This window comes from Leucoraja erinacea, chromosome 6 (genome assembly GCF_028641065.1).
Source record: "Leucoraja erinacea ecotype New England chromosome 6, Leri_hhj_1, whole genome shotgun sequence".
Classification (NCBI taxonomy): domain Eukaryota; kingdom Metazoa; phylum Chordata; class Chondrichthyes; order Rajiformes; family Rajidae; genus Leucoraja; species Leucoraja erinaceus.
The window spans coordinates 9,011,607-9,036,051 of NC_073382.1; the positions used below are offsets into that span (position 1 = coordinate 9,011,607).

The window sequence follows — 24,445 nt, forward strand, 5'->3', positions numbered from 1 at the left end:
CCCCCCCCCCCCCCCCCCCCGACCCCCCCCCTGTCCATCCATTTCCTCCACAGATGCTGCCTGACCGACTGAGTTCCTCAAGCTCTTTGTTTCTCAAGGACATCTCCCCACACATTTCGACCTGTTGTTCCTTCCCCTTCCCCCTCCCCCTCCCCCTCCCGTTGCTCGCACTGTCCATTGAACTCTGAGTCAGTGTGAATTTCCTGTGTACATTTACCCTCCTCCCTTCCCCACCCACCTACCAGTAGACACAAAGAACTGCAGATTCTGGCTTACAGAAATAAGACACAAGGTGCAGGCTCAAAATGCCTGACCCGCTGAGTCTATCAAGCACTTTGTGTCATTAGATTTAACCCCCCCCGTTTAACTGTTGTATTTCTTCCTACAGCGGCTGACTGCCTCCAACATGTGCGTGCAGGTCCTCTTTTCACAAGCACCCTGATCCCCCAACTGTACATTGTTGCAATCAGCTGTGACCCAATCATCTCTGCTGAGCAAAGTCTCCAACGTGACTCAGAGACCTTTATTTTGTAATACATGTAAATGTAATGAGGCACAAGCAAATAAATAAAATGTTCAATTAAAAAAAAAAAAACAGAGATAACAGGGGATTTTTTTTTTTTTTAGTTGGTGCCTAGCACGCAACCCTTGGCCACAGTCAGCCTTGTGGATATAACGATGCAGACACAGAGAGAGAGAAAGTCCCACCCCCATTGTTGAGGGGGCGGTGAGGTTGTGCTGACGCCGGCCGGGGGAAGGGAAGGGAAGGGAAGGGGAGGTTGCAGTGTATTTAAGGAGCTGCAGAATCGCTCGCTGCTGCCGGCCGTCCCGTGTACAGATCGAGTCCAGGTTACAACCCGGCCCGCCCGCCCGCCCTGAGCGCCACAGCGGCAGCGCATACACACAGACACACACCATCCGTCCATCCATCCATCGCCTGGAAGAAAAGGGACTGACTTCAATAACAGGTTAGAAAAAATAAATAAATTCAATCCGGTGCGGAAAATGGTTCACTTTTTAAAGACCGTTTGTGAAGTTTGCAAGAATATTTATTGCCATGTGTGTTTAGAGCGAGTGGGGTTTTTTATTGTTTGTGTTAAATTCTAATCTAAAGCGACATATGGGGAAAATTTCATGACTTTTTCAGGTTTGCTTGAAACTTAAAAATATATATTTCAAATAACCAGATTATGTTACTTTTCCGGTTTTACGTAGAAGTAGTATAATTAATTTTAAAACAACTGAACGATTGCTGTTTTCCCCCCCCGTGCATTGACTGTGCCCGGGGACATGAATTGCAACATTAAATGATACAACGGGTTGTATCGGGTAACGGTGTTGAACTAACTGGTTTGTGATGGTCTTTCTCGTTTCAGAACCTGTATTATGATCATTTGGCGTTTCATTTCTGAACTTTCTATGGAACAACGGCAGAGCCAAACCGTAGTTAATAGGGGCTACAACGAGAGGGATACTTTTAGAGAATCCAGTCCGGCTCGTCTGTAACTGCGCTGGCTCGCTGCATATGACAAAAGGTAGCTTCAAATCCTTCACTGTCTCCCACAGAGAGCTTTATTGTACGATACTTTTTTTTTACAGTTTCCTCCATGGCCTCTGGTCTGACTCACTCCTGCCTACTCCCTCCCCGATGCATCATGTTGGTATTACTGTATAGGGACGTGGGTATTTCCTGTGGTGGTGGTGATGAGCAAAAGTAATCATTGAGTCTGATTAAAGACTTTCTTAGTATTCCCTTGGAATTGACAGAGTAGAGAGGGTTAGTCAATGTGTGTTCCCCCTCTCACTGAATTGGATCAAATGCAGTGGTTCTAGCACTCGGGCCACGATTTATGTGCGTTCAGCAACAGACTGGTTCCACCAAGATGCAGGACTGAACGCCACAGGAGGTCCTTCCCTGTGGCTATCGCAACTCCTCCCCTTCTGCCGACTCCCCAACCCCCACCCCTCAATCTTTGCACATCCCCCAAGCCTTTCCACTCGTCCCTTTACTTTCCATATAACCATATGACAATTCCAGCACAGAAACAGGCCATCTCAGCCCTTCTAGTCACTGCCGAACACTTATTCTCTCCTAGTCCCATCTACCTGCACTCAGACCATAACCCTCCATTCCTTTCCCGTCCATATAACTATCCAATTCATTTTTAAATGATAAAATCGAACCTGCCTCCACCACTTCCACTGGAATCTCATTCCACACAGCTACCAGTCTCTGAGTAAAGAAGTTCCCCCTCATGTTACTCCTAAACCCCTCTGTCCCTTAATTCTCAAATCATGTCCTCTTGTTTGAATTTTCCCCTCTCTCAATGGAAAAAGCTTATCCACGTCAACTCTGTCTATCCCTCTCATAATTTTAAAGAACTCTATTAAGTCTCCCCTGAACCTTCTGCGCTCCAAAGAATAAAGACCTAACTTGTTTAACTTTTCTCTGTAACTTAGTTGCTGAAACCCAGGCAACATTCCAGTAAATCTCCTCTGTACTCTCTATTTTGTTTACATCGTTCCTATAATTTAGCGACCAAAATTGTACATGTTTAATGTGTTCTGTGTTTTTATGACTTGGCAGATCAATTTCAATCCTGGGATAAATATATTTCTCTAGTGTCCTATAGTAGTATCATACGACCTAATTCAGTGGAAACAAAGACTTGCTGATGTAATAACACACAAAGTGCTGGAATGATTCAGTGGGTCAGACAGCACCTCTTGAAGATGGATGTAAAAAGCTGGAGTAACTCTGCGGGACCGACAGCATCTCTGTGCGGGAAGGAACTGCAGACGCTGGTTTATACAAGTGATTTGTTCATCTGTTGGTGACCCTGATTTGTTGTGGCCTTTTTCTGTACCCAGTTCTCCACCACCCTACCCCACCCCACTCTACGTTTAGTCTGAAGAAGAGTTCTGACATGAAACGTCACCTATTCTTTTTCTCCAGATGCTGCCTGACCTACTGAGTTGCTCCAGCACTTTGCATTCTGGTATTGGTCTTGAGAAATGTTCACATTGGGTCTTTGTATTCCCCATTTGTTGGCAGTTGCTTAGCTTGAAAATTGCCCCGGATTAATCATGAGGTGAATAATGGAGTTCTTGTGACATGCCCGTCATTAAAATTTAACAAGTAATTCAATAAGTCTCATAAAAGGAATGATGTTACTTGTAGCAAGGTAGTAAGTGCTTGTATTAGGAGAAACAACTGATATTTTAGACTAGTAGCTTTTTTTTTTTAAATGGTGGAACTGAAAGGTTGGTGATGGGAGTTTGGCACTCATGGACACAGAGGGGGCAGGAACAAGAGATGAAAGATGATGGATACTGAAAATTAAATGACCAGCGGGATGATTGGTGCAAGTCAAAAGGCATCAATTAATTTAAAAAATGCAGATGGGAGATAGAAACATTAAAAATATGTGCAGGAGGACGCCATTTGGCCCCTTTGAGCCAGCACCACCTTTCATTGTGATCATGGCTGATCATCCACAATCAATAACCCGTGCCTGCCTTCTCCCTATACACCTTGCTTCTGCTAGCCCCTAGAGCTCCATCTAACTCTTTTCAATTAATCCAGTGGCAGAGAATTCCACAAATCCACAACTCTCTGGGTGAAAAGTTTTTTTTCTCGTCTCAATTTTAAATGGCCTCCCATTTATGTGGCCCCTGGTTCTGGATTCCCCCAATATGGGAACATTTTTCCTGCATCTAGCTTGTCCAGTCCTTTTATAATTTTAAACGTTTCTATAAGAAATCCTCTCATCCTTCTAAATTTCAGTGAATACAAGCCCAGTCTTTCCAATCTTTCCTCGTATGACAGTCCCACCATCCTGGGGATTGACTTTGTGAACCTACGCTGCACTGCCTCAATAGCAAGGATGTCCTTCCTTAAATTAGGAGACGAAAACTGCACATAATACTCCAGATGTGATCTCTCCAGGACCCTGTACAACTGCAGAAGGACCCCTTTACTCTTATACTCAAATCCTCTTGTTATGAAGGCCAACATGCCATTAGCTTTTGTCACTGCCTGCTGTACCTGCATGTTTACTTTCAGTGACTGGTGTATAAGGTCTTGTTGCACTTCCTTTTTTCCTAATCTGACACCATTGAGATAATAATCTGCCTCCTTGTTCTTGCAGCCAAAGTGATAACCTCACATTTATCTACATTATGCTGCATCTGCCCACTCACTCAACTTGTCCATGCCACCCTGCAACCTGGCATCCTCTTCGCAGTTCACGCTGCCACCCAGCTTTGTGTCGCCTGCAAATTTGCTAGTGTTATTTTTAATCCTTTCATCTAAATCGTTGATATATATTGTAAATAGTTGCGGCCCCAGCACCGAGCCTTGCAGCACTCCACTCGCCACTGCCTGCCATTCTGACGGACCCGTTTATTCCTAATCTGTTTCCTGTCTGCCAACCAATTCACTATCCATGTCAATAGTCTACCCCCAATACCATGTGCTCTAATTTTCCCCACAAATCTCCTGTGCTGGACCTTATCAAAGGCTTTCAGTCCAGATACACTGCATCCACTGGCTCTCTTTCATCCATTGTACTTGTCAAATCCAAATGCACCATTATCACTTCTTTAATAATTGACTCCAGCATCTTCCTCACCACCAATGTCAGGCCAACTGGTCTATAATTCCCTGTTTTCCCTCTCGCTCCTTTCTTAAAGTGGGATAACATTAGCTACCCTCCAATCCACAGGAACTGATCCTGAATCTATAGAACATTGGAAAATTATCACTAATGTGTCCACGATTTCTAGAGCCACCTTGCGGACCCAGGGATGCAGATCATCAGGCCCTGTGGATTTATCAGCCTTCATTCCCATCAGTCTACCAAATACTATTTCTCGCCTAATACTAATTTCTTTCAGTTCCTGTCGCCCTAGATCCTCTGTCCTCCAGTACATCCGGGAGATTGGTCCTGTCTTCATAGAAACATAGAAAATAGGTGCAGGAGCAGGCCATTCGGCCCTTCGAGCCTGCACCGCCATTCAATATGATCATGGCTGATCATATTGCCCATTCACTAAGGAAGACACAAACAAAATACCTGTTCAACTCTTCTGCCATTTCCTTGTTCCCCATAATAATTTCACCAGTTTCTGCCTTCCAAGGGACCCACATTTTGTCTTTACTAATCTTTTTCTCTTAACATACCTAAAGAAGTTTTTACTATCCTTCTTTATATTCTTGGCCAGCTTCCCGTCATACTTCATCTTTTCACCCCATATTGCCCTTTTTGCTACCTTCTGTTGTCATTTGAAAGTTTCCCAATCCTCTGGCTTCCTGCTACTCTTTCCTATGTTATACACCTTTTCTTTTAGTTTTATCCCATTCCTAACTTCACTTGTCAGCCACGATTGCCTCTTACTCCCCTTAGAATATTTATTCCTCTTTGGAATGAAATGATCCTGCATCTTTGGGGTTTTTTTGCCCAGAAATTCCTGCCATTGCTGTTCCACTGTCATTCCTGCTAGGATCCTTTTCCAGTCGACCTTGGCCAGCTTCTCTCTCATGCCTTCATAGCCCCCTTTGTTCAACTGCAACACTGACACTTCTGATTTAACCTTCTCCCTCTCAAATTGCAGATTAAAACTATATCATATTATGGTCACTAACTCCTAGAGGTTCCTTTAGCTTGAGTTCCCTTATTAAATCTGGTTCATTAGACAACACTAAATCCAGAATTGCCTTTTCTCTGGTAGGCTCCAGTACAAGCTGCTCTAAGAATCCATCTCGGAGGCACTCTACAAACTCCCTTTCTTGGGGTCCTGAACCAACCTGGTTTTTCCAGTCTACCCGTGTATTGAAATGTCCTATAACCACAGTGGCATTTACCTTGGTTGAGATCTGCTTCATGCACTTGGCACAGGGCAGTGGAAAAGGATCTGGTGCCCTTTGGTCTGCAGTTGACCCTTTAATAATTGTGCCGTCAACCCTTAAAAGTCAACTCTTCAGTGGCATAATCAGTAAAAAGCAACAAGTCTGTTTACTCTCCATTATGCAAGAATAAATATTTTGGTGTTTACTATTCTAGGTTGTTGTTTATGATGTGCAGTTCAATCTTCCTAGCTTCCATTTTGTCCACACTCGGGAACTGAATTACATCTGGGAATTTATTTTTGTCACCTTGTTAAACTGGAGGCCTGGGCAGCATTATGAAAGTTTAGACTGGAGATGGGCATCATGACAGCATTATCAAGGCAAGAAAAGAGTCAATGCAGTTTTAGGAAAATTGAATAATATTTAGCAACTTTGTCAAGGTTCCTTTGAGAATATAACAAATAGGGTAAATAAAGGTGCACGGGTGTATTTGGATTCCCAGACTCTTTGGCCCAATGAGTCCGTGTGGATCCCTGAACTCTAGTTCCATCCTGCAGACTAGAGTCCATTTACCGAGGCCAATTAATCTACAAACCTGCAGGTTTTGGGAATGTGGGAGAAAACCGGAGCACCTGGAGAAAACCCACGTGGTCACAGGGAGAATGTACAAACTCCGTGCAGACAAGCACCCATAATCAGGATTAAACCGGGGTGCCTGGGGCTACAATGATGAAGAAGGGTCTTTCACACAGAGAGTGGTGAATCTCTGGAACTCTCTGCTACAGAGGGTAGTTGAGGCCAGTTCATTGGCTATATTTAAGAGGGAGTTAGATGTGTCCCTTGTGGCTAAGGGAATCAGGGGGTATGGAGAGAAGGCAGGTACGGGATACTGAGTTGGATGATCAGCCATGATCATATTGAATGGCGGTGCAGGCTCGAAGGGCTGAATGGCCTACTCCTGCACCTAATTTCTATGTTTCTATGTTTCTATGTAGGGTTTCGACCCGAAACATGGCCTATTTCCTTCGCTCCATAGATGCTGCCAAGTTTACTGCTGCGCCACTTTTGTATAAAAATGACGGCACAGTAATGATACTCAGTTAAAACTACAGTTATGAATTTTGCACCAGTCTTGTTACCGGGTGACATCTGTCTTGCCCAATGACACCAACACAGCAAGACAAATAACTGCCTCCGCTTTCATCAAAGAATATTAACTGCTAGAGATGAGTCGGTAGGTTTGTGCAAGAGGTAACATGGGTCGATAGTGGCAAAGGAGGCATATGGTCTGCATGCTACCAAGGTTGGGGCATTCATTGCCAAATCTAAAAGTTGGGACTTTGTGTTGTAACTTTGCAAAACACTTGTTGGGTTGCACTTATTCGTGTGTTGTTCTGGTCATTACACTATGGGAAGGATGTGATTGTGTTAGAGAGTGCAATTTAAGTTCACCAGGATGATGCCTCGATTGAAAGTTGTTAATTGTATGGCGAAATTAAGTGGGTCATGCTTGTTTTTCCTGGTGCTAAGGAGCTGGTTAAAGTCCATGAGAGGCACAGAGAGAGTAGATGGTCAGAATTATTTTGCCCCCCCCCCCCCTGTGGTAGGGATATAATTTAAGACAAGAGTAGGGAGTTTTAGAGGTTATTAGGAGTAAGATTTTAAGTAGTATGAGGAACTCACTGCCAGAGTGGAGTTGAATTGGATACAGTTATTGTATTTACGGGGGTCCTGTAACTAAATAGTTACACAACCTCCGAGCGTGGGCAGTGGGCAGGTGCTATAGACTTGCACGGGAAGGTAAACGCTCCCGCCCCCATGAGTCTCGGGCAGATGGGGCTCGTCGGACCGGGAAGGCAGTACATCCAGTCCAAATCAGAGGGAAAACTCTTGATTTAAAACCTCCACTGTCTTGTGGCCATATCCAGTCATCGAAAAGGCTCCTGGAGTAAACCTCAAAATCCGTAGTCGGAGCCCCTAAGGCAGTTTGTCGTTGTCTACAACCTCGCTCTGGCAGCTCTTGCGATGGTGCTGGTGCCAAACTGTAACGGCCCTGCTGTTCCTTTGCATCGATCAGTGATGTGGAGAGGGGACGTGCTGCATGGGCCACAGCCTGTCCTCCATATGACATCGCCCAGGCTTGCATCCGACCACGCATCACCTACACACTTGGATGCATCACCCATGGTCAGTCATGACCGAAGGGGGCCTACTAAATTGTATTTAAGAGTTTTAGGCAGTCTATAAAATGTAGAAGGGTATGGTCCTTGTATGGATTAATGGGGCCATTGTAGTAGGGAAAAATAACGTCAGTGTGAACATTGTGTGTGAAAGGGTTCATTTCTGTGGAGAATAAAACAAAAGATGTTGCATATTCTAGACTCTATAACTAGGAAAAACTTGGGAGGCCAGGCAGCATCTGTGGAGGAAAACAGTATGAGTCAGCATTTCAGGCTGGGCATGCATGCATGCACGAGACCTGTTTATGTCCTGCGTGACTGTAAAAAGAACAACCCAAACCCACAATAAGGACTTCCTCAAAAAAACAGCCGATGCTTTGTACATGATTGATAAACAACACTAATTGGTTCTCGGCTTTATTACAATTTTTTTTTTTAACATTTTCTCATTTGCTGTCATTGTTACTTTGTTACTTTTTTGTCACAAGCGTTTTTATAAAGGATGGAAAAGGCATTTTTGATGATGCTGCAAGAGTGGTTTTGGTGGTTGGCTGCAGTGGGATTTTGAAGACATTCTTGCGCTGTTTACATCGGCGAGCTGTTTCTCCTGCAGAGCTGGTGTTTTTTTTGTTCCAGTCAGCGGAGCAAATTAGTATCTGTATCACTGCATCAGAGGGTGAAAAACAGCCACTTGGGCTTTTAGGCACCTTGTATGCTGAGAGAATAATAAATAATAGCAGTGCGATTTTCATAATATCATTGCATAAGCACCCCTGGGCATGCATGATTGAAAGCAGAGTTCAGAATTTGCCTTGAACCATCATCTACAGTTGTTTTGTTCCTGTCTGGGTAATTTATTGCATATTGAGTGTCCTTTTGTTTTTAAAAGAAGATTTTAATCTTTTGCATAGAGTTGTTTTTCATTTTTTCCCCTCCGGCTTTAAATGTTCCTTGACAAAAGTGGAGGCAGTTGTTTGTCTTGTTGCATCGGTTTCATTGGGCAGAGCAGATGTTCCTTGAGTTTCAGTCTAAGCTAGCAACAGAGTTGACCAATTGTGTTCCAGCCCTTTCATTACGTAGCTGCTGTTTCCTACCTCAACAACAGGCTGATTATATATATATATATAAATGTTTAAAAGCACGCAGAATCATAGGGTGGTGCCAAGTTATCTCCTGTTTCATTTCCTCCTTTTCATTTTATCGGCTTTGAACAGTAGCGATTGCCTAAAGCTACAAACAACAATGTGAAACTCGGACACTAGGGAAATTGTTGCAGGCCAATCGCTGTTTGGTGGAGACTGACAAACAGCTGAAGTCTCAGTTTAAACCTTGCTCAGAACTGAAGTGGCTAGAATAGGTACCCACACAAACAAAGCATGTATTTGTAAATGGGTTTATACATACGTCCTTTGTGTTTTATGTGTAACGTGTACACTTGTGACACGGGAAGCCTTTTGCCTTTTGCCCGTGTTGGCCAAAAATGGACCAAAATCAGGAAAAATTCCATAGCCTTGCAGTTTGTAGAACTGGTTATCCAGGTGTCACTTTTAATCCGGGCAAGGACAGTGTTCCCTCTTGCGCAACGAGTTCCAGGCTCCCCGGCTGTTTTTGCAACGGAAAATGTGTCACTTTGTTTACCATGTCATAATTTCCATTAAATTAATCTCCACCCCCAGAGTTATGGAAAGAATGTACTTCAAAACTAACATTCTCCTGTACTAGCTACATCTCAGTGGCTACTTCTGCAGTACTTGGACCTGAGATTTTGTTTGTAAAAGGGGGGAGCATAGAAACATAGAAAATAGGTGCAGGAGTAGGCCATTCAGCCCTTTGAGCCTGCACCGCCATTCAATATGATCATGGCTGATCATCCAACTCAGTGTCCTGTACCTGCCTTCTCTCCATACCCCCTGATCCCTTTAGCCACAAGGGCCACATCTAACTCCCTCTTAAATATAGCCAATGAACTGACCTCAATTACGTTCTGTGGCAGAGAATTCCACAGATTCACCACTCTCTGTGTGGAAAATGTTTTTCTCATCTCGGCCCTAAAAGATTTCCCCTTTATCCTTAAACTGTGACCCCTTGTTCTGGACTTCCCCAACATCGGGAACAATCTTCCTGCATCTAGCCTGTCCAACCCCTTAAGAATTTTGTAAGTTTCTATAAGATCCCCCCCTCAATCATCTAAAGATTGTAAAGAACATGAAAAGCTCCTTCCCTTAATGTGGATTTGGAGGGTCAAATGTGCTCTTTTGTGCTATGTTACTTTGATCTTGATCAAAGACAGAAACTGGTGCTGGTGCAGCAACTTCTAATGAGCAGTTTCCTTGCTTGATTTAGAATTTTTAAGTTGGTCCTTGCCCCTAAAAAGAAAATGCAGGCACTTGAAGGATACGCCATCTAATTTGTACATGCCAATTCTGCACAGACAGCAAAGTGACGACCAATTATCTGACTTTTGTGTCGACTGCAGAATAGACAGCTAGTTTTTACGGGCCGGCTTTGATATTTCACAAGGACCTGCTGATATTTCTGTGCAAGATATTCCTGTACACATGTCCCATGCAAAACGCATGCTCTAGGGGAAACACTGTGCAAAATACAAATTAACAAATCCCGTGAGAAAGGGAAACTTGAATTAATAAGGTGTACTCATTCCAGCCTTCCACAGCTGGCGAGCAGTGCAAATGACAAAGCTGCTGGATTTAAGGTTTGTTTAAACCAGATCTCCATTGCACCTGCTACCAAAACCTCGGTCCCAGCAGGGCACTCCCTCCTTGAGTGAGAAATGTGGCTTGGAGATCGTCACAGCTAACAATGGACCTTGATCATTGTAACTATTTTGCATCTTTCATTTCTTTGTTCCATATCTCTCTATATAGCTGCCTATATCTCTCGTTTCCCTCTCCACTGACTCAATCTGAATAAAGGTCTCGACCTGAAATGTCGTCATTCCTTCTCTCCAGAGATGCTGCTTTACTGAGATCCCTAACCATCCAGCATTTTGTCTACTTGTGGTGTTAACCAGCAACTGCAGTTCCTGCCTACTCCAAAAATTTCAATATGACAGTCTCTTTTAAATTTAAAAAATGATGTGTATTCCTAAATGTCCTTTTCCAGTGAAATAATCAAAATGAAGTGGCAATTGATTTTATTTTAAATTTGAAAGGGATGTTGCACTAGATGAATATTTAAAATGCAGAGATGCTGGAAATGTTTCAGGTCAAAGATTCTTTAACCAAAACTAAATCCTACACGAGTCTAGCCCCATAAACAAATTGTACATAATGTACCATTATTATCCCCCAGCTGTCGTCATCTGAATTCCAAGCAGAAGCTGTACATGCTGGGACTGTTCCTTACCGTATGCAGCATCCCAGAAACTGCAGTGAGGATGTTGAATACATGATGATACCATTGTTTAAATGTTGCCTGGGTTTCAACAACTAGGTTACAGAGATAGGTTGAATAAGTTAGGTCTTTATTCTCTGGGGCACAGAAGGTTAAGGAGGGACTTGATAGAGGATTTTAAAATGATGAGAGGGATAGACAGTTGATGTGGACAAGCTTTTCCCTTTGAGAATAGGGAAGATTCAAACAAGAGGACATGACTTCAGAATTAAGGGACAGAAGTTTAGGGGTAATATGAGGGGGAACTTCTTTACTCAGAGAGTGGTAGCGGTGTGGAATGAGCTTCCAGTGGAAGTGGTGGCGGCAGGTTCGTTGGTATCATTTAAAAATAAATTGGATAGGCATATGGATGAGAAGAGAATGGAGGGTTATGGTATGAGTGCAGGCAGGTGGGACGAAGGGAAAAAAAGTTGTTTGGCACGGACTTGTAGGGCTGAGATGGCCTGTTGCTGTAATTGTTATATGGTTATATGGTTATAACCATTTGCTCTCTGTTTTACAGGCTCGGGCAGAGTCCATTTGTCTTGTCCGTCACTCTTTGCCACTCCTGCAAGACACAGCAGGATTTTATCACCTTGTTGCTGATTATAACTTTGCTGAAAATGGTTGGATTCAAGCCCACAGACGTTCCTCCCACCGCCACGGTGAAATTCATCGGTGCTGGAACAGCTGCCTGCATAGCTGACCTGTTCACCTTCCCTTTGGACACTGCTAAAGTCAGATTACAGGTAAATCTTGGTACTAGTCTGATGTAAGTACATGGCTTTGGAGCAGAAAACCCATTGGCATACCATCTGACTTGGCCTGATGTTCCCCCCCCCCCCCCCCCCCCCCCCCCCCCCCCCCCCCCCCCCCCCCCCCCCCCCCCCCCCCCCCCCCTGATTTTAACCAACAGTTAATTTATTAACTATTTTTGAAATATGGCAAAAACACATTTCATAACATTTGTTTTATCTCAGTTGTTATTCAGCATTATTGTGATTTAGCTCAGATTAAGGGACAGCAGTCATCTGGTCTTTGCATTTAACACATTTCTCCATTTTCCTCACTAAGTACTATTAAAACACAAAGTACTTGTGCTATAACACTAGGATAAGGGCTCAACTAAGAAAAACAAGCCCAATGCCAAAGCAGCATCAAAACTACCTATACACACTAATGCCATACCCTGCTTGTAAGATGCCTGTTGGAGTGAAGTCAGTCTGCAGGACCAATACGAAACTGTTCCTTGGACCCACGGTCACTCCAATTTAAGCCATTGAGGTGTAGACTGTGCTTGAGTGTGCACACATTTGGAGACTGAGCTCCAAGTCATCAAGAATTTGCTTACAGACGCATACCTGGAGAATGGGCCTGGCTGAGCAAAGCTGCAGCAGGAACATATTGGTGGAGAACAACATTTCCTTTGGGCAATTAAGGTCCCCACTTTGAGACCCTTGAAAAAGTGGATCGCTTTCATGTCTTGGGACCCATTTCTCATTGAAGATGGACAATGGTGTTAGAATTCGTCGTTTTCAGTGCACATCAGTCTTTTGCTGTCTGGGGTGAATGGAATATTTGAAGAAAAAGACCTCGACCCCAGAAGAGAGTTCATGGTCTTCCAGGGCAAACGTGGCTCCTGCCCTCCTGTGGGCTTCGGAGATGTACACTTGTTATAACAGTAACTATTATTCACTGGAAAGATGCAACCAATCCAGTCTGTTTTAGAAACATAGAAAATAGGTGCAGGAGTAGGCCATTCGGCCCTTCCAGCCTGCACCGCCATTCAATATGATCATGGCTGATCATCCAACTCAGTATCCTGTACCTGCCTTCCCTCCATACCCCCTGATCCCTTTAGCCACAAGGGCCACATCTAACTCCCTCCTAAATATAGCCAATGAACTGGCCTCAACTACTTTCTGTGGCAGAGATTCACCACTCTGTGTGAATTTTCATTTTCTCATCTTGGTCCTAAAAGATTTCCCCTTCATCCTTAAACTGTGACCCCTTGTTCTGGACTTCCCCAACATCGGGAACAATCTTCCTGCATCTAGCCTGTCCAACCCACTAAGAATTTTGCAAGTTTCTATAAGATCCCCCCTCAATCTTCTAAATTCTAGCGAGTACAAGCCGAGTCTATCCAGTCTTTCTTCATATGAAAGTCCTGACAACCCAGGAATCCGTCTGATGAACCTTTTCTGCACTCCCTCTATGGCAATAATGTCCTTCCTCAGATTTGGAGACCAAAACTGTACGCAATACTCCAGGTATGGTCTCACCAAGACCCTGTACAACTGCAGTAGAACCTCCCTGCTCCTATACTCAAATCCTTTTGCTATGAATGCTAACACCTGCATGCCTACTTTCAATGACTGGTGTACCATGACACCCAGGTCTCGTTGCATCTCCCCTTTTCCTAATCGGCCACCATTCAGATAGTAAAAAATAATCCTTGATCAATTAGCTGGTTTCACTAACCAACTCCGATCTGGTGCTCGAATTACACTGAGTGGGCTCTGATGGGTAGACCACACTGAGCTGACAAGTTGAGCTCCATCACAAGATTACCAGGTGGACTGGGGGAAGGAATAAAAGATTCAAGGTTGTTGGAAAAATTGTCACATCCATTCTAATTTGATTATCACTGCACCTTAACTGGTACACGTGACAATTAAAGACCTTTGAACTCTTGAGAACTCCTGGTACAAAACAGTAGAATAGTTTGGGTAATGCTGCAGCCACAGGGTTCTATCAGCCTGGGTTTCATCCCTGCCACCTCTAGTGTTGTCTTGCAGATTCTCCAGGGGGCTATGTTTCCCCAGGGGCTCTGGATTCCAAGCGCATGAAAGATTTGCTGGTTGGTAGCTTGGCTACTGTAAGTTACTCATAGGGTCTGTGTGTGACCAATAGGTTACAGTGAAATAAGAGGGAGGATCAGGCTGATGACTATGCTGAGCTGCCATAGATTTGATCAGTTGAATGAGAGAAAAAGAGGAACATTTGGGATGTTTCCGAGTCGGTTATTGATGTTATCCGTCATCTGGATGGAGCACAGAAGCTCAGTGTAAATTGAGGGAGTCCAGAACCAGGGGGTCACAGTTTAAGAATAAGGGGTAATTTAGGACTGGGATGAGGAGAAACTTTTTCAGCCAGAGAGTTGTGACTCTGGAATTCTCTGCAACAGAAGGGTCGAGAGTTAGATGTAGCTCTAGCCCTAGATGTAGTTAGATGTAGGGCTAACGGAATCAAGGTATATGGGGAGAAAGCAGGAACAGGGTACTGATTTTGGATGATCAACCCTGATCACATTGAATGGCTCGAATGGCCACCTGCGCCTATTTTTCTATGTCAATGCCAGGAGGATAATAATCCTCCCAAACTATCCAAAGGTCACACCTGTGGCAACGTCTTGAAGAACTGTAGTAGGGGTAAGTCTCCTCCATCCTGGGGGATTGCATAAGCCCACAAGGAGACGAGCCCATACCACCAGCATGAAGGAACTCAGTTTGGTGGTGTTTCAATGAGGCGTAGTTTCCTTTAGTTTAGTTTACTTTATTGTCACGTGTACCGAGGTACAGTGAAAAACCTTTGTCGCATGCTAACGAGTCAGCGGAAAGACAATACATGATTTTATGTCTGATTCTTGGTTGATGTCAACAGAACAGGCACGGAGTTCAACATGCTTTCTTTACATAATCTCACAAAACACATTTCCACTGCATGGAGTATTGCTCAAATGCATGCTGAGCTCTTGTATCTGTGCATCTATGTTACAACTAATAGCTTAAACTTATCATTTTTACCTTTTTCTGATTTGGTGTTTAGTTCTTGTGCTCCATTGCCCACTTTAGCTTCTATGAACAATAAGTAATAACAAATGATGAAACGTGCTTCTCATCAAACCTCTACTTACTACATTTCTATATATGCAATTTTTTCCCCTACGAATGACAGTTTACAAGCTGGAATTGCGCTGTGATGACCAAGTGCCGAATCTGGGATGACTAAGTATTAGACTAGTCTACGTGTGACTAGTGTGGCTGAGCCCAAATCACAATGCGGATGTTCATCCAATTTTTGTCCTGCACAGATTCAAGGGGAATCGAAGTCTGCTGCAGAGATGACTAACTTAAAGTATAGAGGTGTCTTTGGCACCATGGCCACAATGGTTAAGAACGAGGGACCAAGAAGCCTCTATAGTGGTCTGGTGGCTGGTCTCCAACGTCAGATGAGCTTTGCTTCCGTACGCATTGGACTCTACGATTCTGTGAAACAATTCTACACCAAAGGATCTGAACGTAAGTGTAACATATAACTACATATCTTAGTGACATCTTATGCCCCTGTCCCACTTAGGAAACCTCTGGAGACTTTGCCCCCCGCCCAAGGTTTCTGTGAGGTTCCCAGGGGTTTTTGTCAGTCTCCCTACCTGCTTCCACTACCTGCTTCCACTACCTGCAACCTCCGGGAACCACACGGAAACCTTGGGTGGGGTGCAAAGTATCCAGAGGTTTCCGTTCAGGTTTCCTAAGTGGGACAGGGGCATTGTAGAAGAATGCACAACTACAAATGAGAATCTTGCGGGGGGGTTTTTAATCCATCTTGAATATAATTTCATACAGCAGCCATTGTAGGAGGGACCTTTAATAATTTGGTGACGGGTAAACCAAATGAATGCGTTTAAATGTTTTTAAACAAGGTTCCACTGAACTGGAAGACTTGTAGACTGCTCAGTAATCCGAATAATTTTCTCTCTGCTTGCTAGTGTCAGATTGTAGAAGGTGACTTGCTTTTATTCCTGCTTTGTATTGACATCAGGTACTCGTGTTATGATTTTTTTCCCCAAGGTAGTGTCTGCCTGGCAACGCCCAGTGGAAACCTGACCTGAATTTCTTTATCTGATCACCAAGACAACCCCAAAGAAAATTCTCGAAATGAGAGCTTGGGCAGTGTTTCTGGCTGCTTCTTGCAACAGGGTTACAAATTATTCAGCGGTGGCCAATAGTGTCAGTGGCATAGTACCTAGGACAATGGACAAACACTTGTTATTGCTCAATCCACATTGCCTACGTGATCTCCCGGTTGCCAAACACTTCCCATACAACTCCCCTTCCCATTCTGACCTTGTTCTGGGCCCCCTCCACAGTCCGAGTCGGGCCAAAGGCAGAGCGGAGGAACAGCACCTCGTATTAACCCAGCAGAATGAATTTGATTTCTCTAACCCATACATTCCTTCTCTCTCCATCCCTCCCCCACCCTAGTCAACGTACTCATTTCATTGTTGTCCTGCTTTAGTTTCACTACATTATCACCTTCGCAGCACAATTTTTAATTTTTTTTTTTAATTGCTGTTTTCTTTCTCCCTTTTTCCTTCCGCCCACAATATTTAATATGTAAAAGAATGTGTGATTCTGTTGGTAGTTTGTTTGGTTGTCTTTTTGCACAAAGTCCGCGAGCATTGCCACTTTTCATTTCACTGCACATCTCGTATGTGTATGTGACTAATAAACTTGACTTGACTTGTGGGACTCTATACTTTTCATTTGTCATCTTTAATTTGCCCTTTTGCATTCCCTTCATTCATTTGTTCTTTGTACCTCTTCATATCTCTAGTTTCCCCTCTCCCCGACTGTTTGAAGGCCAGCAACGTCACATTTTCCCTTTATCCAGATATGCTGCCTGACCCGCTGAGTTACTCCAGCATTTTTGTGTCTATCTTCTGGGTAATCCAGCGTCTGCAGTTCCTTCCTTCCTACACAATGGCATTGCCCGTGACTGGTTTTGCCAGTAATGAGCAACACTGGTCAAATAACTTGTTCCTTGTGTTTTTTAATTTAGATTTGAAAATGTGAAAAATTGATTTACAAACTCAGTGCAGATTCGTCTTGCTCCTCTGATATCAAGTGTTTAATAAGTGGTTCATTTCTTCAGATGTTAGCATTGGCAGCCGACTACTTGCTGGCTCCACCACAGGAGCCATGGCTGTGGCGTTTGCCCAACCAACCGATGTGGTGAAAGTAAGGTTTCAGGCACAAGCAAATCTATCCGGTCCAAACAGAAGATACAATGGCACAATTGAAGCCTACAAAACCATCGCCAAGGAGGAAGGTTTACGGGGCCTATGGAAAGGTGGGATTTTTACTTGGGATTTCATTTAATTGGGGTCTGCTCATGTCTTTGCATAAATTGGTCGGTTGCTTGCAACAGTTGATGAGGGGGAAAATGGAAATATTTTGCGAGAGTAGACCGTGGGTGACATGTTATGTGATAAAGTGCTTTGCTTAATTGACAGGAATGGTGTTGGCAGTAGAGACCCTTGGCAACAATAAATTCAACTGGTTGTCCATTCTTTTCATTAGACAACATTATTAATGGTCTTGAATCTTTTTGAAGTTCTTTGTAGCAATTAGAAACATAGAAATTAGTTGCAGGAGTAGGCTATTCGGCCCTTCGAGCCTGCACCGCCATTCAATATGATCATGGCTGATCATCCAACTCAGTATCCCGTACCTGCCTTCTCTCCATACCCCCTGATCCCCTTAGCCACAAGGGCCACATCTAACTCCCTCTTAAATATAGCCAATGAACTGGCCTCGACTACCCTCTGCGGCAGAGGAGTTCCAGAGACTCACCACTCTCTGTGTGAAAAAAGTTCTTCTCATCTCGGTTTTAAAGGATTTCCCCCTTATCCTTAAGCTGTGATTGGATTGGATTTGTAATTGGATGAGCAATTGGATTCTAATTACTGAAACTCGTTCAGCTAGACATTCACGGACCTCCTGCTTTTAATAACTGGCAGAATTTGTCCAAATATGGAACAACCTGCACATCTAGTAGTTGAGATGAAGATTCCAAAATTATTTTATTTGCGTTTAATTGTAAACCTCTAACTCCCAGTCGGAATCAAAATTGGGACAAACTCCAGCTCTTGCATTGGACCACAGTTCCCAGTAGTTTGTAACCTGTCACTTCACAATTCTCAGGATAACTTCAGGGCTCACATTAAAAGTTTGTATTCTTCAAAGAACAATGCCCATCAGTAATAATGTCTTATTCTGTATCATTACACCGCATACCTCCATTTAAGCTTTGTCAGCCAGTTGGTGGTTCAAATTCAAGTATTGATTAGTAATCTCTCTCATAGATATCGTTATGAATTAGCATTCTTACATCTTGTATGTTTAACTTGTAGGCACTCTACCAAATATTGCTCGTAATGCCATCGTGAACTGCACAGAGCTTGTGACTTACGATCTGATCAAAGATCTGTTGCTCAAGAATGGTCTCTTGACTGGTAAGTGTTGAACGATCGATCATCTTGAATGATTGAAAAGTTAAATCGTGATTACATATTTAATGGACCCAGTATTGTTAAAAGTTATTTCTAATGTTGGAATTAGTTGGGAATGAAAGCATTCTCAAGTTGCTCCAGTTGAGGAAATGTGTACAGTATGAATGCTTGAATGGTTCCCCTATATGGGAGGTATTGGTGGATATGGGTGAGGGTGGTTTTTTGAGAGGTAGAGAGTTGGACAAAGGCCAGGGATGAAGAGACCATGTGTGAGATGAGGATGAAAGAGGTGTCAATAGTATAGCCTGAGGAATGAATATGGGGGCGGAGAGAGAAAAGGTCCGTATTGATTTGATTAGTTTAGAGATACAGTATGGAAACAGGCTGTTTGGCCCACCATCGATCACCTGTTCATTAGTTCAGTAATCCTTTCTCATCCACTCCCTACATATTAGGTGCAATTAAGCTACAAAACTGTGCTTCTTTGAGAGCTGGGCAGGAAACCAGAGCACCTGGGTGAAACCCATGAGAGAATGTGTAGACCACACAGACCCAAGGTCAGGATCGAACCTAGGTATCTGGTGCTGTGAGGCAGCAGCTCAGCCAGCTGCATGATAGTCTCCCTAAAAAGACAAGTATGTGGCCTTGGCTGGTATATCCTGGGCATGTCCTATTGATACTGTGGTCCTTTTTTGACAGCAGCGTGATTCTGTATTCTACTCCAAGGAGACTTGTACTACTACTCTATATGTGTCTTCACTATGCCACTTCACACCCTACTCATGAAAACCTCTCTCATCACATCCTTCTCAACAGATGGCGCAATGGGCTAAGTGTTCGGCTGGCGACCGGAAGGTAGCCGGTTCGAATCCCGCTTGGAGTGCATACTGTCGTTGTGTCCTTGGGGCAAGACACTTCACCCACCTTTGCCTGTGTGTAAATGTAATGTAATTATGTGAAACACTTTGGGGTCAATGCAAGTTGACTAAAAATGTGCTATATAAATAAGATTATTATTATTATATTATTATGTGCATATCTTTTTTTTAACTAACCTCCAAGTGAAAAATTGCTGGTGATTAATTTCCGGCATAACAATAAACTCCTGTAAAATGACAGCTACCTGGAACAAATATTAGTGTTTGTTTTTAGTAGGTTCTACAACAAATTTTGGAAGTGTGTTGACACAAGTCTTGAGTTCTAACAACCCAGGTTGCTCAAATGAATGCAGAAACCGATGTCTTATTGTTTTCCTTGCAGATAACCTTCCATGTCATTTCTCTTCTGCTATTGGTGCTGGATTCTGCACAACTGTTATAGCTTCGCCTGTTGATGTAGTGAAGACAAGATACATGAACTCTGCCCCTGGCCGATACAACAGTGCCTTAAACTGTGCAGTCACCATGTTTACAAAAGAAGGAGGTACAGCTTTCTACAAAGGGTGAGTCCTTGTCTTTGGCATTCCTAACGCAGCAGAAAATCTTTCAAATATCTAATGCAGCTGCTCTGCAGAGAGGCTGTCATAGAGCACTGAATAGATACCAGGGTGTCAGAGGTTACGGGGAGAATGGGGTTGAGAGGGAAAGGTAGATCAGCCACGAGTGAATAGTGGAGCAGACTCGATGGGTTGAATGGCCTCCTTCTGCTCCTATATCTTATGAACTTATTTCATCTGCATTATTTGCGTTGGTCATAAAATGGTGGCTCAGTATTGCTGTGTTCGGGGAGGTGCATGTTATTGAGATGAACAGTTGTAGACACTGGGAGAGTATAAAGACATGGAAGGCAGCTGATAGCACACCAATAATCACTGAGCCAGTGAATGTTTTTGAAAAGCAGAACATTTTGTCAACCAAACATTAATTCCACAATGAAACTTGGTTTGTTCTTCAGCTACTTCCCATTTTAAGGCTAGAACATTGCATGACTTCATCTTGGTTTAAAATTAATTCCTGATGGTGGTAACTAAACGTTCCAAAAATCATGCGTCATTTTGAAACATTTTAATTCACAGTATTTAATATGATGATATATTGGTGGGCCGAAGGGCCTATTTCCATGCTGTATCTCTAAACAAAACAGTTTTGTTTAGTGATAAGGCCTCTATCTAACAGAGGAGATTTACTAGAATGTTGCATGGGTTTCAACAACTAAGTTACAGAGATGGGTTGAATAAGTTAGGTCTTTATTCTCTGGAGTGCAGAAGGTTAAGGGGGGACCTGATAGAGGTCTTTGAAATGATGAGAGGGATAGACAGAGTTGATGTGGACAAGCTTTTCCCTTTGAGAATAGGGAAGATTCAAACAAGAGGACATGACTTCAGAATTAAGGGACAGAAGTTTAAGGGTAACATGAGGGGGAACTTCTTTACTCAGAGAGTGGTAGCGGTGTGGAATGAGCTTCCAGTGGAAGTGGTGGCGGCATGTTTGTTGGTATCATTTAAAAATAAATTGGATAGGCATATGGATGAGAAGAGAATGGAGGGTTATGGTACGAGTGCAGGCAGGTGGGACTAAGGGAAAAAAAGTTGTTCGGCACGGACTTGTAGGGCCGAGATGGCCTGTTTCCGTGCTGTAATTGTTATATGATATTGCACAAAGTGCAAGCGCTTTGTACATACACCCTGATAATCTTGTGCATTTATTTAATTCCAGGTTTATGCCATCATTTCTACGCTTGGGATCATGGAACATCGTGATGTTCATTACCTATGAACAGCTGAAACGAGCTTTGATGGTTGTTAAACTCTCCCGAGAATCTTCTCTGTAAACAAATGTGATGCACTGTTTTTTGCTTGAAATAGTTTCAAAACTAATGTTCTATTATTGAATGATATTTATTTCTCCTTGATTTCCTTATCTTTGGGCACAATCTATCATGGCCTTGAGCAGCGACTAAAGATTGTTTTACTGGGGACCTTGCAGACACTATGGAACTGTCTCAACCATTTTCTCTCCCACTGCAGAAGATTAGAAACTTATTGCATAACCTGAATAGACCAGATGAAAGGATCCATTTATATTAGTAAGCTAGTTAAAAATCTAGTAGCAATATGGAAGACTTTGAAAAGTACCAAACACAAGGTTTGGATTCCGGTCTGGAGCGGTAGTCTGGGATTACATTACAACAATGCTGTTCTTTTTGAAAATGTCTGAGTTTACTTCAAATCAATAAAACTGATTCTCCTGTTAAAGTGCAAAGTGTTTTTTCCACCACAAGGCACACATTTCAGAATGATTCAAGATCTTTGTTTTCCAAGAATCTTAAATTAACTTATTTCTAGGAGAGAAGAATAAAACACAGGAGCCCTTTTTCTTGCTGAACAGGTTTTGGTTTCAATAAACGTAATCCTAACTCCAAATTTGTACGACAATTTGCATTGTATCTACTTTCCAATGTAGAATAGAATGCCATTTATTGTCATTCAAACAGACATGGTTTGAACAAAATTTTGTTCCTGCAGTCTTAACGTCAAAAAAACCCAAGACACACAATTTACATAAACATCCATCACAGTGAATCTCCAAACACCTCCTCACTGTGATTGAAGGCAAAAGTCTTGTCTCTTCCCTGATCTTCTTTACCCACGGTCAAACAGTCCAACTGATACGTCGAGGAGACTGGGGCTCCCAATGTTAAAGCCCCCGATGGGCGATGGTAAGTCCCCAGGCCGCGTTGGGCGAAGTAAGGCCCAGCTCCGGGTCGTTTTCACCCCACGATTCGGGCGTGAGAAGTTGCCGTTGCTGGAGCTCCGAAAAGCAGTCTCCCATCAGGGACCTGCGAGCTCCCGATGTTACCGTCCACCGGTTGTTTCTGGTTGGAGGCCGCCGGCTCCACGATGTTAGGCCCAACGACAACGGAGACCTCGTACAGGGAAGAGATTAAAAAGTTTCCCCCACCCAACCCTCCACATATACACATCTAAAAAATAAAACCAAAAACATCTAACGGGACAAAAATAAAAAAAACGGACCGACTGCAGTCACACCAAACCATTACACAGTGAGTTTGATTACAATTGTAGGATTAAGGACCACAAATCAACCATATTTTATACATCAAATATGATATAACCTACATGAATAACATATTTCATTGCTGCTTAAGGTTCACGTAACTTATCTGCTTTTCTAAAGCTCCTATGTACTGGAGTGCAACATGCCTATTGGAAAACTGCTGTTATGTGGTGAAAGAAATGAACTTGTATGATGCCTTGAATTAGAAACTTCAGTCCTGGGCAACACTCTCAAGCCAGCAGTGAATTGGCTGGCTAACAGACAACGGAAGAGGTGGAGTTGTACAGGTGGAAGCTTAAAAACATCCTTGGAGTAGACAGCAGGTTCCTTCCACTCTTAGTTATGGTCTTATTTTCTCTCTTGCCCACCAAACCCTGAAGTTTGTACGTTCTCCCCGTGACATGCATGGGTATGCTCGGAGATCTTTTGTTTCTTCCCACACTCCAAAGACGTACAGGTTTGTTGGTTAATTGGCTTGGTGTAAATGTAAAATTGTCCCTAATATGTGTAGGGTAATGTTAATGTGCGAGGATCGCTGGTTGGTGCGGACTCAGTGGGCCAAAGGGCCTGTTTTTGTGCTGTATCGCTGAACTAAACCCTAGTAGGACAATCTCTCAAGGAGTTGTTTGACTGTTGGATGGCTTCTGCTTGAGGCAACAGAAATTAAGAAATTAGGGCTGTACTGTAAATCCTTACTTTAACAGACCCCTTTATAACAGATTTTGGTTATAGCAGTCACCCAGCCCTTTTACTACAGCTTGCACTGCTCCCCCCCCCAGCAACTTGCAGTGCTGGTTGCCACCATGTCGCCTTCCCTACCGCTTGTTGTGCCAGCTGTCCTGCACTGCTCCTGGCTACACCACCTCCCCGGCCACTTGCAGTGCCATCTGCCCTGCGTCATCCCTTGTTTCTGCCGCGCAGAATTGCCTTCTCCCTGGTAGGCTTCAGTACAAGCTGCTCTAAGAATCTATCTCGGAGGCATTCCACAAACTCCCTTTCTTGGGGTCCAGTACTAACCTGATTTTCCCAGTCTACCTGCATGTTGAAATCTCCCATAACAACTGTAGCATTACTTTAGCTACATGCCAATTTTAAATCTTGATTCAACTTGCACCCTAAATCCTGGCTACTATTTGGGGGCCTGTAGATACTGTAATTCCGATTAGGGTCTTTTTACCCTTACAATTCCTTAGTTCTATCCATACTGACTCTATATCTCCTGATTCTATGTCACCGCTTTTGTGACAGGAGTCAATAGAAATGCTGAACAAAAACCATTCAACATTTGCACATGTAGCCTTCATGAAGGCTGCGGTTGGTGGTCAGCACTTCCATTGACTCCTGTCTATCAGCATTGGCACAAAGTTGAGCCTTTTCTGCCCTTAGCATTTCAATGCTTTACCGCACATGCTTTGCAGCTGCCCTGCTCATGCCTGCATTTCTGTGTACATACCTATCTGTCTTACCCTGCAGTTCCAAAAAAAAGACTTCCTCTGAATCTTCTGCACCAGAATTTGAAATTCTCCTAGGGAATTGACACTTGGGCCACTTGTGACTGGTGACTCACTACATCCTGCTTCTAACTAACCACAAAAGTATCAGTTCCTGACCAAATGCATCTGTCAGGTCAGATTCAGGATCCTTGTTATTTTTCTTAGTCACTAAACCTTGGTCATGGTATATTTCATGAAGGGTGGGAAGGGGAAACTTT

General features: G+C 43.3%; 1 protein-coding gene across 1 annotated transcript; it reads left to right on the top strand.

The window, feature by feature from the left end:
• Positions 1 to 814: 814 nt before the first annotated feature.
• On the top strand, positions 815 to 21,911 carry LOC129697876 (mitochondrial uncoupling protein 2-like). Its single transcript, XM_055636575.1, has 8 exons — positions 815 to 968; positions 1,377 to 1,535; positions 11,948 to 12,173; positions 15,518 to 15,725; positions 17,359 to 17,556; positions 18,620 to 18,721; positions 19,979 to 20,159; positions 21,373 to 21,911. The coding sequence occupies exons 3-8, from the start codon at positions 12,048 to 12,050 to the stop codon at positions 21,485 to 21,487; spliced, it is 930 nt and encodes a 309-aa protein (XP_055492550.1). The 5' UTR covers positions 815 to 968; positions 1,377 to 1,535; positions 11,948 to 12,047; the 3' UTR covers positions 21,488 to 21,911.
• The last annotated feature ends 2,534 nt before the right edge of the window (positions 21,912 to 24,445 follow it).

Bases quoted from the DNA above. Each gene is read 5' to 3' on its own strand.
- LOC129697876 (XM_055636575.1), top strand. From the start codon at position 12,048: ATGGTTGGATTCAAGCCCACAGACGTTCCTCCCACCGCCACGGTGAAA. The intron at 12,174-15,517 runs GTAAATCTTGGT...TGTCCTGCACAG, and splicing joins CTGCTAAAGTCAGATTACAG to ATTCAAGGGGAATCGAAGTC. The intron at 20,160-21,372 runs GTGAGTCCTTGT...ATTTAATTCCAG, and splicing joins GGTACAGCTTTCTACAAAGG to GTTTATGCCATCATTTCTAC.